Source organism: Natator depressus, chromosome 12, assembly GCF_965152275.1.
Source record: "Natator depressus isolate rNatDep1 chromosome 12, rNatDep2.hap1, whole genome shotgun sequence".
In the NCBI taxonomy this organism is placed as follows: domain Eukaryota; kingdom Metazoa; phylum Chordata; order Testudines; family Cheloniidae; genus Natator; species Natator depressus.
The window spans coordinates 43500815-43514624 of NC_134245.1; the positions used below are offsets into that span (position 1 = coordinate 43500815).

General features: G+C 45.0%; 1 protein-coding gene across 4 annotated transcripts in view; it reads left to right on the forward strand.

The window, feature by feature from the left end:
• The first annotated feature begins 2699 nt into the window (after positions 1 to 2699).
• The window catches only part of ADAT1 (adenosine deaminase tRNA specific 1), a 62906-nt gene continuing 51795 nt past the window's right edge, over positions 2700 to 13810 (forward strand). For 3 of the 4 annotated variants that reach the window (XM_074969034.1, XM_074969036.1, XM_074969037.1), the window contains exons 1-3: positions 2778 to 2911; positions 3461 to 3652; positions 9580 to 9648. In XM_074969034.1, coding sequence (XP_074825135.1) covers positions 3484 to 3652; positions 9580 to 9648 — 238 coding nt within the window. In that variant the 5' untranslated portion in view covers positions 2778 to 2911; positions 3461 to 3483. Of the gene's footprint in view, positions 2912 to 3460; positions 3653 to 9579; positions 9649 to 13810 lie in introns of all 4 variants that reach the window. The other variant, XM_074969035.1, reaches the window with a different exon arrangement.

Below are 13810 nucleotides of genomic sequence, written 5' to 3' on the forward strand. Positions count from 1 at the left end.
ATGTCTTCTGCAGTTTCCACAGTATGCATCCGATGAAGTGAGCTGTAGCTCACGAAAGCTCATGCTCAAATAAATTGGTTAGTCTCTAAGGTGCCACAAGTACTCCTTTTCTTTTTGCGAATACAGACTAACACAGCTGTTACTCTGAAACCTTTCCTCATGTGTTTCCCTTCTACCTTGGTTGTGCTCCCCAGTCAGTCCTATTCTCCCCCTGTAAACCTGACCTGCTTTCTCTTTCCCTGTTCCCCTTGACATTCCTTTTCTACTGGTGACCTTTGTTCCTTGAAGTTAACTCCAGTTTCTTTCTCTGCTCCTAGCTTAATCTCCCCTAATAGTCACAAAGTCACCTGTAACTTCTCTGGCTACAGCCATGGGGCCAATTGCCAGAGGCCAGCCTTAGACAGCTGCAGCTACTAGATGTAGGAGGGCTGGCAGTTCCAAGGCTGAGTATGCTTGAACCTTGCAATGGCAGCAGTAGGGACTCTGTCCTCAGCGCTAGCCCTAGGCAACTGTAGAGTCTGCAGTTAAGTGCTTCCCTACTCCAGGCCATGGCTTTGAGATGCCCATCACCTGCTGCAGATGCCCCCCAATGTAGTCAGAAATCACCAGTGTGGTACTCTGCTCTATCCAATGTTGATAAGTCAGCTGTGTGTTCTCCCAGCTCTGCGCAGGCAGCTGGCACAGCAGATCTTGAGTGAATCTGCCCAATGGCCACAGACTCCAATAAGGTATGAAGGCACCTGGATAGGTTTATTGCCTAATGAAACAATGTCTACAGTTCTGCTACTACATGTGTGCTCCCTGAAAATGGACCAGTTCAGTCACTGGCGGGATTTACCACTGACCCCTAAGCCAGACAACGACACCTCCTCAGGGGTGCATTCTTATACATAGGTACAAACTACACATCACTCCTGATGTATTGAGGTACAACCCCTCTACGTGTTAGGGTGCTGCCTCTCACCTGGTACATGTTGGTTCAAACAAAACTATCCATATTATCCTTTTGATCCTGTCTTTGGGATGGGTCAGCATGTTCCTTGTTATCTGTGTGGAATATAGTAGTATCTGTGTTCTTGGTACCATCCTGGCACATGTTTATATCTCTAGTGTCCAGTACCTTTTAGGTATGTATGTTTTTGCAACATCAGCCCTCTCCTTGCCAGACTATGAGCAAGTTCTGCCTCTTGCTCACAGCTTAATTTTGCTTTATGTTAAAGTCTTGACCATTACTTTAGTTCAGGCCTTAGGCCTCATACTGGGCCTCTGATACAAGGGTTTGTTTCAGGGCCTCATTTTACTACATTATGCACCCCTCAGCTAGCACATAGTTGTGCAGTCTGGATGATTTTGGAGGCTGGGATGCCAGAAGGTTCGCCATCCCTGAGCAGTAGCTCTGCAACAAGTTCACACCACCCCCCTCCACAGTGGGACCAGGACCCTGTGAAGACAGTGGAGTTACCCCATGTATAACCAGTTCCACCCAAAGCCTGTTGAAGTGAGTGGGAATCTTTTCACTGTCTTTAATAGGCTGTGTATGGAGTCTAGAATGAGGTCCTTTGCTTCTAGGAGCACAGTACATTCTAAAACTATGCTACACTGGTTTACTATTGTAAGCAGGAGGGTCTCACATGACCTACTGAATAATCAACACCTCCAGTCTGAAAATATCAGGTGGTATGGTTACAAAAGCAAGGCACAGCTAAATTCAGTAGGACTTTTGGATGTGCACAGAATGCAGGACTGCAGTAAAGTGGAACAATTTTCAGTTTGTGTGAGTGGAGGATATCTGGATCCACATTGTAAGGCTGTCCTACATAATAAAGAAAAGTTGAGGTCCTTTGCTGTTCTTTTCTACCACTCTTAGTTTCTGTGGAGAACTTGCCAATGCAATATTACTGTCATATTTTTATGGGAAATAAAACTTAAAAAAAAAGGTACTGGTTGTTGAAAATTGCAATTCCAGTCCTGGTTAGCATTGGGAAGAGACCAGCATTCGTTATTCAATTTTATCCTACTTTTTCTACAGCAAATTATAGTGGAGGCTTGGGAGAGATGAAGTAACAGAGTGGCCCAGCTGAACTCGAGCATTCCTGAACTCTGAGGGTGTTCAAATCTGGAAGGCAGGCGCTAGATTCCCTTTTTGAGTATTAGATAAATCTGGAAAGGAAAAGCCAACTTCTGCTTCCGTGGCTCAGAAATGGAAATTGAGTCACATCCTCGTGCGTGCCTGGTACCTAAAGTGGCCCCGTCTGCAAGTAGAGCCTTTTCTCCCTTCCCTACTATTTTAACTTCTCCTGGTGGAGTCCTCCCGGCTCAGGGCTGGATCCATGCGGCGGGGTGCGCGCTGGAGTCACATCCGGGGGTGGCTAGTGGTCTGCCTGCCCCGGGGCTGCCCGGGACCAGGGCTTTCTGGGGGGCTGCAGGCTGGGCGCTGTGGTAACCGGGGAGGGAAGCGGGCGTTACGGGCCCCTTCGGAGCCTGGGCCGGCCCCACGGCAAGCCTGGTGCTGGGAGGCGCAGGTCGGGCCGGCCCGGGGCGGGTGCTAACTGCAGCTCCTGGGCGAGCGCCCTACGACCAGGCGTGCCCGAGTCCGACTGACGGTGCAACGCGCAATGGACTTTTACGCATGCGCTCTCCTCTCCAACCTCTCCCCAGAGCGCCGGCTCGCAAAGGTCCTCCTGCGCGGCCTGGGATAAGGGCGTGGCTGCGGAATTACCCCCGAAAGGTCGCGGGCGAAGCTTGCCCTGGGATCTGCTTCCGGAGCAGCCGGAAGGCGTGGGAGTCGCGCCCCCAGTCCCGGGTAAGGCTGGGAGCCGCGCAGGCCTGGGCGGGTGGCACGGCGCGGCGCCGGGACTCCTGGGCTCCCTGTCCGGCCTCGCCGCCGGCGGTGTCCTAGCGCGGAGGAGGGGTAAGCGACCTGGCGGGAAGAGGCGCAGCCTAGGGGAGAAGCGGGAATTTGAATGACACGTTCCCAATCCTCGCTCTTTTAAACCGTGTGTTCCGGTCGTAGCGCGAGGGCCGAACTGTGATCGGACCCGCCTCGCGCCGGCCGCTCTACGGGCGCAGCGACCATTCGCCGCCTGCCTGGCAGACGGAGGCTGAGAGGGGAGGGAGGCACAGAGCGGAGAACTGAACGGTGCGTGGCAGGCCGGAGCTGGGCATAGAAACTGGGTCTCCTGACTTCTGGTCCAGTGCCCTATCTAGTAGCCAGCTCCTCCTTTGTCGCTTCTCCATCCCTCCGGCAACTCTGGGAAACATCTAAGGGACTAGCTTGTTTGAAATACCACCTGAAAATAAAGTTCTGCTGTTTTCTGCTGACGTATAGGTGGGAACTGATGGCAGTAGTGAGGCTGGGGGTTTGTATGGGGGTACAAGGAAGGGTAATATGTGGTGGTGGACTGGGAAGGGAAGGCGATGCTTTTCTGGTCGTTTTTATGCTGTATCCAATTCTGTTCAGAAGCTGATGTGGCAGCTGTAGCCATGTGGTCAGCTGATGAGGTTGCTGGTCTGTGCTACACACATTATAGCACCAAGCTTCCTAAGCAGGGGAAGCCGGATCCTAACCGGGAGTGGACTTTACTGGCAGCTGTGGTTAAAGTGGAATCTGCACCTGAAAGAGAGGCTTGCCTTAATGTTGGGAATCTGCAGGGTGAGAATGAATCTTCTTTTCTCAGTAAATGCCTGTAATGTGATTTTCAGCTTAATTAAAGGTGACCTGTAAAGGAAAAAAAATTGTGGGGTTTTTGCCTAAAAAGTGTTTGAATTCATTCTCTTACTTTTATCCTAGAAACATCAGGAATGTTAAATATTCTTTTCTGTTTGGTGGAGATCTCCATTGGAGGACCCTGAGAAGTAAAGTGAGATCTTTTGCAGATCTTGTTTGAAAGGACAGGGATGTGACTCCAGCAAAATTATTTTCTCTCAGGAAAAATAGAGTACATAATTATTATGAGACCTGATCAGATAAGTGGTCTTGCTAGTCCAGTATCCTGTCTCTGACAGTGCCCATTTTCGGCTGCTTTACAGGAAGGTCTGAGAAACCCCATAATGAAAAATAATGGCATAATCAGCACAAAGGAAGATGTCCCTTCCTTTCTGTCTATTAGCTCCTAGAGTTTTGTTGTGCCACACATCAGTGTATTGTCTGATCGCTTCCCATATAAAATAGACTGGCAATAACAAAGTTCCTAGTGGGCTTTACAGAGTGTCTTACTCTTTTTGGGTTTTGAAAACTTTGCAGGGGCCGGCGGTTTGTAATGTGTTTTGTGAGTGTGTGTGTGTATGGTGGCGGGGGGGGGGGGGTGTTGGGTTGGTGTTGTGAGTATCATTCTTGTCTTGGTGGAAGGGCTCTTTCTGGAGGAAGGTTTTGCAATACTTGTGAAGGGGCTCGAACTCTGCGATTTTCTGCTTTCTGGAAGTTTATTCCAAAGCCACATCTCTTTGATTCCTGGCTGTCACATGCTTTGTTCTGGACTTTGTGATCTCCATTGGCCCAACTCTCTTGCCATTTTACAGTTTGGAATTTGATCTCTAATGTAACTGGTCTTGAGTCATTAATTGGTCCTAATCTTCAAAGCAGTCTTAAAACTGGCATTGGAAATGGACTGGGAGCCAGTGGAGGGACAGTGCCATGTTCTCATGGCAACCAAAACCATGGAAGAGGTGGACAACTGCATGTTGTATCAGCTGGAGCCTTTGCATTATTCTTACACTCTGTGTCAGACACAGTGAATTACTGTAATCTAGCTTGGAGGTGACAAATATATGCATCATTGTGGTCAGATCCTCATCTGGGAGGAGTTACCTAGTGAGCTGGAGGTGAAAAGTGGCATTTTTAGATACTGATGCTAAATGGTCATCCAGGGTTAGTGGGGAGTCAGACAGGACCCTGAGGCCTCACATCATTTTGATGAATGGACATGGTGTGCCTTCAGGGAGAGGGCTCTTAAGTATTGCTCTTTCCCAGCAACCCCACCAATGGAAATGGCCCAACTTGATTATCATACACATTGTAAGGAGAGTGATCACTTTAGATAAGCTATTACCAGCAGGAGAGTGGGGTGGGAGGAGGTATTTTTTCATGCTTTGTGTGTATATAATAAGATCTTCTAAACTTTCCACAGTATGCATCCGATGAAGTGAGCTGTAGCTCACGAAAGCTTATGCTCAAATAAATTGGTTAGTCTCTAAGGTGCCACAAGTACTCCTTTTCTTTTTCAGGGTGAGACAGTGTGTCAGCTCATTCTTCAGTGTTTCCCCATTCTGACCAGCATCACTTCCTGTCCCACATTCTAACCCTCATAAGGTAGTGGTTGATTTACATCCTAAAGCATGAGAGATTAGACTGCCATATAATGTGGATGATATTATTATTATTATTTATTATTCATATTAATGTTTAATCCTCCTAAGCCCTTGGCCTTGGTGACATCTTGTGGCAGAGAGTGCCACGTGTCCGTTGTTCAATGTGCACGAGTATTTTATCAGTTTTTAAATGTAAAGGACGGAAAAAGAGAGAACTTTCTCCCAACAGGCAGCTGACCCTCCAGGAAATGTCTGCACCTACTGTGGGCAGATTTGTGTTTCCAGGATTGGACTCCTGAGTCATCTTGGGACCAATATGTAAATCGGTGGTAGAGATCATCCTTGAATTGAGGGATCACTGATGATGATGAAATGTACTGCTCTTCAATTTCAGTGAATGTTCCTTGTTCTTGTATTATGAAAGAGCATAAACAAGTCCCCAGCTGACCTTCTCTATACATTAATTGTTTTATATGTATTTATCATATCCCCTCTCTGAATAAAACAGTCCAAGTCTCTTCAATCTCTCCTTATACAGAAGTCTTTCCAGGACTCTAGTCATCCTTGTTGCCTTTCTCTGGAACTCTTCTGTTTTGCTATATCTTTCCTGAGAAGAGGTGACTAGAAATGAACATCGTGTTCAGGGTGCTACGAATCAAAATTCGGGCCTTGTTGTGCTGGGTGCTGTAGCAATGCATATGAAGAGATGATTCCTGCCTCAGACTGTGCAGTCTAAGAAGACAAGTGACTACAAAGGATGAGGGGACAGGATCACCGTGAAATACATACCATATTTATGGAGTTTTGCATCTGCACTTTTTTTTGCTAAGTATAGATAAAATAAATGACAGCCAACTCCATCTGCCCACCCACCATCATTACTCTATAAATGGAGACGAGGAGGGGACTGAGAACAGAGCTTTGCAGGACCTGTTTGGAGAGCGGAAAAAGAGGAACAATTGAAAGAAATTGACGGAGTGATCTGAGAGGTAGGAGAGTTGTGAGAGGAAAACCACAAAAGCCAAGATGATGAGATTTCAAGGAGTGTTACAGAATTACAGGCTCTGGGTTTGGGCCAAGAAAAGGCAATAGAAATCTTGGGGAGAGCAGTTTCAGTGGAGCTGAGGGGATAGAAGTCAGACTGGAGGGGGGTCCATGATGGAGCTGGAGAAGAGGAACTCTAGACAGTGGTTGCACATGGCATATTCTCAAGTTTGGTGGTGAAGGGGAGAAGGAGATGGGGTGGGCAATATTTGGAGAGGCAGGTGGGGATGAAGGAAGGCACTTTCAGCAGTCTTATGTTGTGAGGGGAAGGGGTCAGAGGTGAGTGAGATTAAAGAGGAGTGTGAGGGAGGAATGAGGGGGCGAAGGAGGTCATGAGGCAAAGGGGGATGGATGGGGTCACTGCTGCGTGTGGAAGGTTTAGAGGAGGAGAGCAAATGACAAACCTCTGTCAGTGATGATAGAAAGATTTTGTGGTAGATTTTTGTCAATCTTCTATTTGAAAGGGCAAAATTTTGCATGGAGAGGGTGGAGGAAGGAGGCTTTAAGGAAGGTGTCAGACATAGTGACTAGGCAGCTGGGATTGTGGATGTGGCCAGGTCACCACTCTCCCCTTTCTCCAAATCATTGTTAGATATATTTTTAAAACTAGTCTTAATATGAATCCTTGGTGCACCTGCTGTTAGCCACTTAATCATGGGAAGTGGTTATTTATTTCTGCTTTGTTTCCTGTCTTAGACAGTTTTTGATCCATGACAAAAATTTATCGCTCTCCCCATGTTACTTATAATTTATTGGGACTTTCATTAATGACCCGTCAACATGTTCTCCTGTATCCTCTGTTTTCTTGACATGCTCAAAGATTGAAGAGATGGTTTTCCTTTACAGAAGCTGTGCTTATTTGTCCCTATATTATCTGTTGTCAGACATCACCAGTGTGGTGCTCTGCTCTATCCAGTGCTGATAACAGTTGGCTGTGTGCCTGTGTTTCCTCTGTGTGCTGCCCCAGCTCTGTGCAGATAGCTGACGCAGCAGACCCTGAGAGAACCCCCAATGACCACAGACTCCGATAAGGTACGAAGGCACCCGGCCAGGTTTACTGTCAAACGAAACAGTCTCTAGCTCCCCGGATCAGATGTCTACAGTTCTGCTAGTACATATGTGCTCCCTGACAATGGACACAGCTCAGTCAGTGGCGGGACACTCAACTGCCCCCTAGGCTGGACAGAGACAATGCCCCAGGGATGCATTCTTCTACACAGGCACAAACAAGTTGCACATTATTCCTTACATATTGAGGTGTAACCCCTCTACATACTAAGGTGCCGCTTCTCACCTTGTGCATGTTGGTTAGAACAAAACAACTCTATCCATCATATTACCCTTTTGCCCCTGTCTTTAGGGTGGGTCAGCCTGTTCCTTGTTATGTGTGTGGAATGTGCAAGGATCGGAGTGTTCAGGTATCTCTAGTGTCCAGTACCTTTTAGGTATGTGTATTTTTGCAACATCAGCCCTTTCCTTGCCAGCTTCTGTGAGCAGGGTCTGCCTCTGGCTCACAGCTTAACTTTGCTTTATGTTAGTAAAGTCTTGACCATTACTTTAGTTCAGGCCTTAGGCCTCATACCAGGCCTCTGATATAAGGGTTTATATTTCAGGGCCTCATCTTACTACAGTATCCTCTCTATCTTGGTGCTTCATAAGTCTCTGTAGTTAGCCGCTTTACATAGTACTAAAATAAAACTTTCTGGTTTATAATTCCTAGGATCACTCTTAGTGCTGGACAGAAAGATATTTGCTACTTTCCAGTTCCCTGGCATAGTAATTGATTTTTAATGAGTGCATATTTTTGGTAGTAGCTCATCCACTTCATCCTTAAGCTCCTTCTGAACTCCTGGATGTATGTGCTGCTGGTTAATTTATCAGTGTCTCCCTTGACACCGCAGTCTCTGATGGTGCCACGTTTACCTTTTCTGTGATGTCCTTGTTCTCTGTAATTGCTTAATCTGGTGATCCAGTGTAACCACCAATTTTTTTGTGGGCTTCCTATTTCTGGTATACTTAAATTATGTCTTTGGCTATTTGTTCTTTCAATTCTGTCTTAATTAAAATGGAAGTTACAGAAGTGATTACATGCTGTAGTTTATGCTTTGCTTGGGCTGGATTTCCATTTTCTGATTGATGCTTGCTTTGATCTGCATAACTTGTTGAACCTTGCCAGTTAGCCATGATGGCTTAATTTTTTGTTTCCTGCTTCTTTTTTGTTTGGGGCACACATGTCTTCTGTACTGTTGCAGTTATTTAATTTAGTTATTCTGAGACTAAAGGTTTTCTTAAGTTTCCTCACTTCTGACTTTTTAGGTGAGTTAAATCCCTCTTTCTAGTTCTTGATATTCTTCCCATGATAATACTGAAACAAAAGTGATCAGGAGATAATTTCTATAGTTCTTCCTGAACCAGCTGCTACACATTTCCTCTCCTTTGCGCACTTCAGAGTTAGCGTTTCCAAGAAGCAATCATTTAAGCTGTTGAAAAATTGCAGTTTAAGTTTTCAGAAGTGGGTAATGATTTTTTGAGTGTACAACTTGATGCATCTTAGAGGTTCCCTCTTTTCAGACAGTGCTGAGCACCCACCCTTTTAAAGTCTCTCTTTGGACATCCAAAATCCCTAGTCACTTAGCAAATGTAGACCTTCTCTACCATGTGTTCTGATGTGAAACTGACCAATTAGTATGCAGTGAAATAGGCAAGACCTGAATTTCAGATGTAAAAAAACCCAAACCCACACTTTGACATTCTTAATAAGAATCCAAAAAAGGATACTAACCCAATATTTTTTTTCTGAGCAGGTCTCCTTTAAAAGGGGGTAAGGGTAACCCTATTGCTTTATACTGCCTCATCAGCATCTCCTTTGTGCTATGCATTGTATGGTGCATTCCCCTTCTGTCCTCTTCCCTGTTTGGGGGTCTCTGAGTTGGTGGTCATCTTGTGTTGTCTGTGTATAGGACCCCATGTCAGTGCTCCCTTCTTCCCTTGCCACATGCCATGTCTTTTCCCCCAACATTGGTACTGTGCCTGGTACCTGACTTTCCTCACCTCTGTGTGAGTCTGGTACATAGCCTTCCCCTCCAGTGGGGGTGGGAGTGTGTGAGAGAGAGGTGTTACTTCATCCCTCCTCTTGTACCTTGTCTTCTGTGGTGCTGTCTGATTAAAATGATCAAATTAGGATGATGCTTTTAGAAGTGGTTCAGCTAACTTTATTTTCTTTTTCAGTAACTAAGGAAGTTGTTGCTATGGGGACTGGAACTAAATGCATTGGCCGTGCAAGAATGAGGAAAACTGGTAAGTATTGTGTAGAAACCAAGACAACCTATCTTGGCCTCTTCGTCACTTGTCATTGGTATGAGCTTAGCCTCCTGAAATGCAACAACAGTACAAGAGAGAGTCCCAAACCTATAGGGTTGGGTAGACAGCATTACCGGCTAGGTTTGCTGCACTGCGCTCCCACTATCCGCAGCCCTTAAGAGGAACTGACAAAAGCCATATAAATGGATGTTGTCAGGTAGTGTAGGTCCCAAATGTACTGGTGTTTACAAAAACAACAAAAAAGGCAAATCTTGTTTTCTAGTCTGATTCCTTCAGAGCCTGTTGTGAAAAACACCACAGTAACCAAACTCCAGAAAAGTGAGAGAAAACACCTCTTATTTAGCTATAATCAGCAGCTACATGCTGCACTGATTTCTCTATAAGTAACTGAGAGCTGCTGTGAGAAGTTATTCATCCTGTCTCCTCCCTTACTATGCATATTTATAAGAGAGGAGGACCAGACTGCACTTGGCTGCTCCTCCTTGGAGAGTGGAGGGGCCACAGAGACTCATGTCAGGAAGTAACCTGGGAAGGAGACATGGCCAAGAGCCTTTCAATACAAGGATCTTTGTCTTCCCCAGAATCTAGAGGTAGAATATAGCAAGAGAAGAGAGCAGCTCTGGCAGATCCCGTGTTGGCAAAGCTGTTTCTGTGCTCTGTAGTGCATTTTGCACATAAAAACATTTTAAAGCCTTTTTTGTTTTTTGCTTTGCACTAAATGCTGTGTCTCGGATTACTTATTATGGATGTTTCTGGGGGCAGCACCACCACAATATAATATTAATCTGGATGGTTTCATGATTTATCTTTTAATTTTAAATAAAAACCGTTTTTAAACTTTTTTTATCGCATTGATTGCAACCCATATGATGTCTTGCAAGATCTAAAGGATGAAATTTATCAGACATATGAGTGAAATTGAGTAGGTTTTTTCATCATCTAAGTTGAGTGCAATGAAACTTGTACAAAGAATGCCACTGGTGAAAAGTCAACTAGATGTTAAAATTAAATTTTGCTTTAATAATTTTGGGTAACATTGGTAGCCTGACAAATCTATTAAGAGAATAGGGAAAGTTTCTTTGGTGCTATTAGCAATCTCAAAAACCTGTACGTCTAAGGCAAAAAGATAGCTAGAATGTATATGCATTTTGTGATATTTTATTTTAAATGCACTTTATTAAATTATTAAACTTAAGTGTAAGAGATTAGACAAATGCATTATACAGTACAGTGATGAAAGTGCATATGATTGCATTAAAATGTAAAGAAAGCAAGGATATGTGCTTTAAAGTGCATTACATAGATATGTGATTGGCAAGAAGGACATTTCTGAGAAGCTAACTGATTTCTTTGCATCAGTCTTCACCATCAAAAAGGAGATTCATATCCCACATCTGCTGTTTCCTGGTAACAGAGAGGAGGTAGTCTCAGATCTTGATGACAGGAGAAGAGATACTAGAGCAAATCAATAATATTAAATGTAGTAAGTCACCAGCCCAGATGGTCCATCAAGTTCTGAAGAAGCTCAAATATGAAGTGTCTGAATTGCTCACAAAAATATGCAATCTTTCACTAAAAACAGCTACTGTTCAAGAGACTTGGGGGGTAACAAATGTTGTAGTCCTTTTGAAAAGGCTCTAGGGCAGGGGTTTTCAACCTTTTTCTTTCTGAGGCTCCCCCCCCCAACGTGCTATAAAATTTCAGGGCCCACCAAGGGAGGTGGGGGACTTGGGGCTCTGGGCCGGGGTGGGCCCTTGGGCATAGGCATAGTTTGACTTCTGTTCGGGGGGGCAGGCAGGGCTTGGGCAAGCTCCACACAGTGGGGTCCAGGAAGGCAGTGCCACCTCTACCCTGTGACTCACCTCAGCAGGCCACCCAGCCTGTCTGGGTTGTGTGTGGTGGGGGTTCAGCTCAAAAAGTTTGAAAATCACTCAGGGTACAGGGAGGGGGTAGCTAAGGGCTGTGTGCGGGCAGGGGGGTAGCTCAGGGTGCAGGTAGGGGGTAGCGAGGGGCTGTGTGTGGTGTGGGGTAGTTCAGGGTTGCAGTGAGGGGGTAGCTAGGGGCTGTGTGCCAGGAGGGCTCCCCTGTGGTCACTGCTCCCCAAGGGTTCTGCTGGCCACAGAGCGGCGTCCCCCTCTGTGGGGTGGCTCTTACCAGCTGCATGAGCTGAGGAGCAGCAGCAACTTAGGCACTAGCAACAGATGGGGGAACCTGCTTCATGGCACTAGTCAGAGCAGTAACTGCTTGACTCCAGCTTCTGCCTCTGACCTGGCCGGGGGTTGGGCATTGGGGTGTGGGGGGTAGGAAGAGGGACATATGTAGAGCTGCTCCTGGGACTGCCCCACTCTGGCACTGCGGTCGGGCGTGGTGGCATCCAGTGCTCAGGGTTTTAGCTGTGGGGTCCAATGGTCCCTGAAAGGGCTCACAGACCCCCTCGGTTGAGAACCACTGCTTTAGGGGGTAATTTGGGGCAATATAGACCAATTAACTTTATATCTATACCTGGCAAATTAGTTCTGTTTTTAAATTTTTGATTCAACCAACAAAACACCTGGAAGATAATGGTACAGTAGGGTCTAACCAGCATGGAATCTGCAGAGGAAAATCATCTAATTAATCTCTTAGAATTTCTTGAACATGTCAATAAAGTAATGGATGAAAGAGAGATGTTTGGCCTAATTTATTTAGCCTTTCAAAATGGTCCCTCACTAGAGGTTATTAAAGCAGCTAAGTAGTCATGGCGTGAGAGGTAAAGTATTGTCTTGGATCAAAAACTATCTAGGAGACAGAGAGGAAAAAGGACTAAATGGTCAGTTTTTGTCATTGAAAAAGGTTAACAGTGGGGCCTCAAGATTCTATACTAGGTGCCATGTTTAATATTAAATTATCTCAAAACTAGGTGAGTGCTGAGGTAACGCTGTAGACTGCTTAGAGACCTCAGCATCAAAAAAGCAAACAAGGTTTGGATGCATGAGGAATGGCATGGAGAATACCAAAAATAGTATTTCTTTATATAAATCAGTGATGTGACTTGTGCAGTACTGGGTCCCCACTCCCATCTCAAAAGCAATATTTCAGAATGGGAGGGGTTTCAGAGAAGAGAAAGCATGATGAAGGCCCTGGAAAAGTCACATGAAGAGAGATTGAAAAGATTGGGATTGTTGACTTTAGAGAGGAGATGATTAAGAGGGGACAAAAGAACAAAGGGACATTCAATGAAATCAAAAGATGGAAAATTAATAACTCATAAAAGGAAGCACTTTCACACAAACGTTTAAACTGTGGAAGTCAGTGCTGCAGGGAGTCATTTGAAGTCAAGAACTTTAGGTTTAAAAAGGGATTGGACATCTATATGGATATCAAGACCTATCGAGAGGTTGTATTCTAAAATTAATTATGCCTAATTTTGGAAGGATTATTCAATCTTGTGGTTTAGGCTTTAAGTCAATCTCTAACTGGTAAAGACCAGGATGAGAACTATGTGGGGGAGAGATTACCCATATTTGTCTACTGCAGGGCTCTTACACCTTCATTTGAAACAGCTAGTTCTGGTCACAGAAAGAGAGAATACTGGACTAGATAGACTTTGGTGTCTGGTCCACTATGGAAATTTCCATGTTCCTAATACATGGTTAAAATCTTTTAAAAAATTTATTCTGAAGCAGGAAATTAATTATACTCAGCTATAGATATTTCACTGTAACATTTGTAGTAACTCAAAATTTATTTCTGTACATTAATATTTCCATCAGTTTTCTGTTCCTAGAAATGGGTGGAGGCTTTCTGATGGTCTAAAGCGGGGATCTCAAACTCAGATCACCACGAGGGCCACATGAGGACTAGTACATTGGCCCGAGGGCTGCATAACTGAAACCTTTTCATACAATGATACAAAAGTATAGTCAAAAATGAAAAAAAGAAGAGTAATATAGTATGCTATTAAAAGTCAATGTATTAACTTTAAAAGTTCGAAGAGGGGTTTTCATAGAATCATAGAATATCAGGGTTGGAAGGGACCCCAGAAGGTCATCTAGTCCAACCCCCTGCTCGAAGCAGGACCAATTCCCAGTTAAATCATCCCAGCCAGGGCTTTGTCAAGCCTGACCTTAAAAACCTCTAAGGAAGGAGATTCTACCAC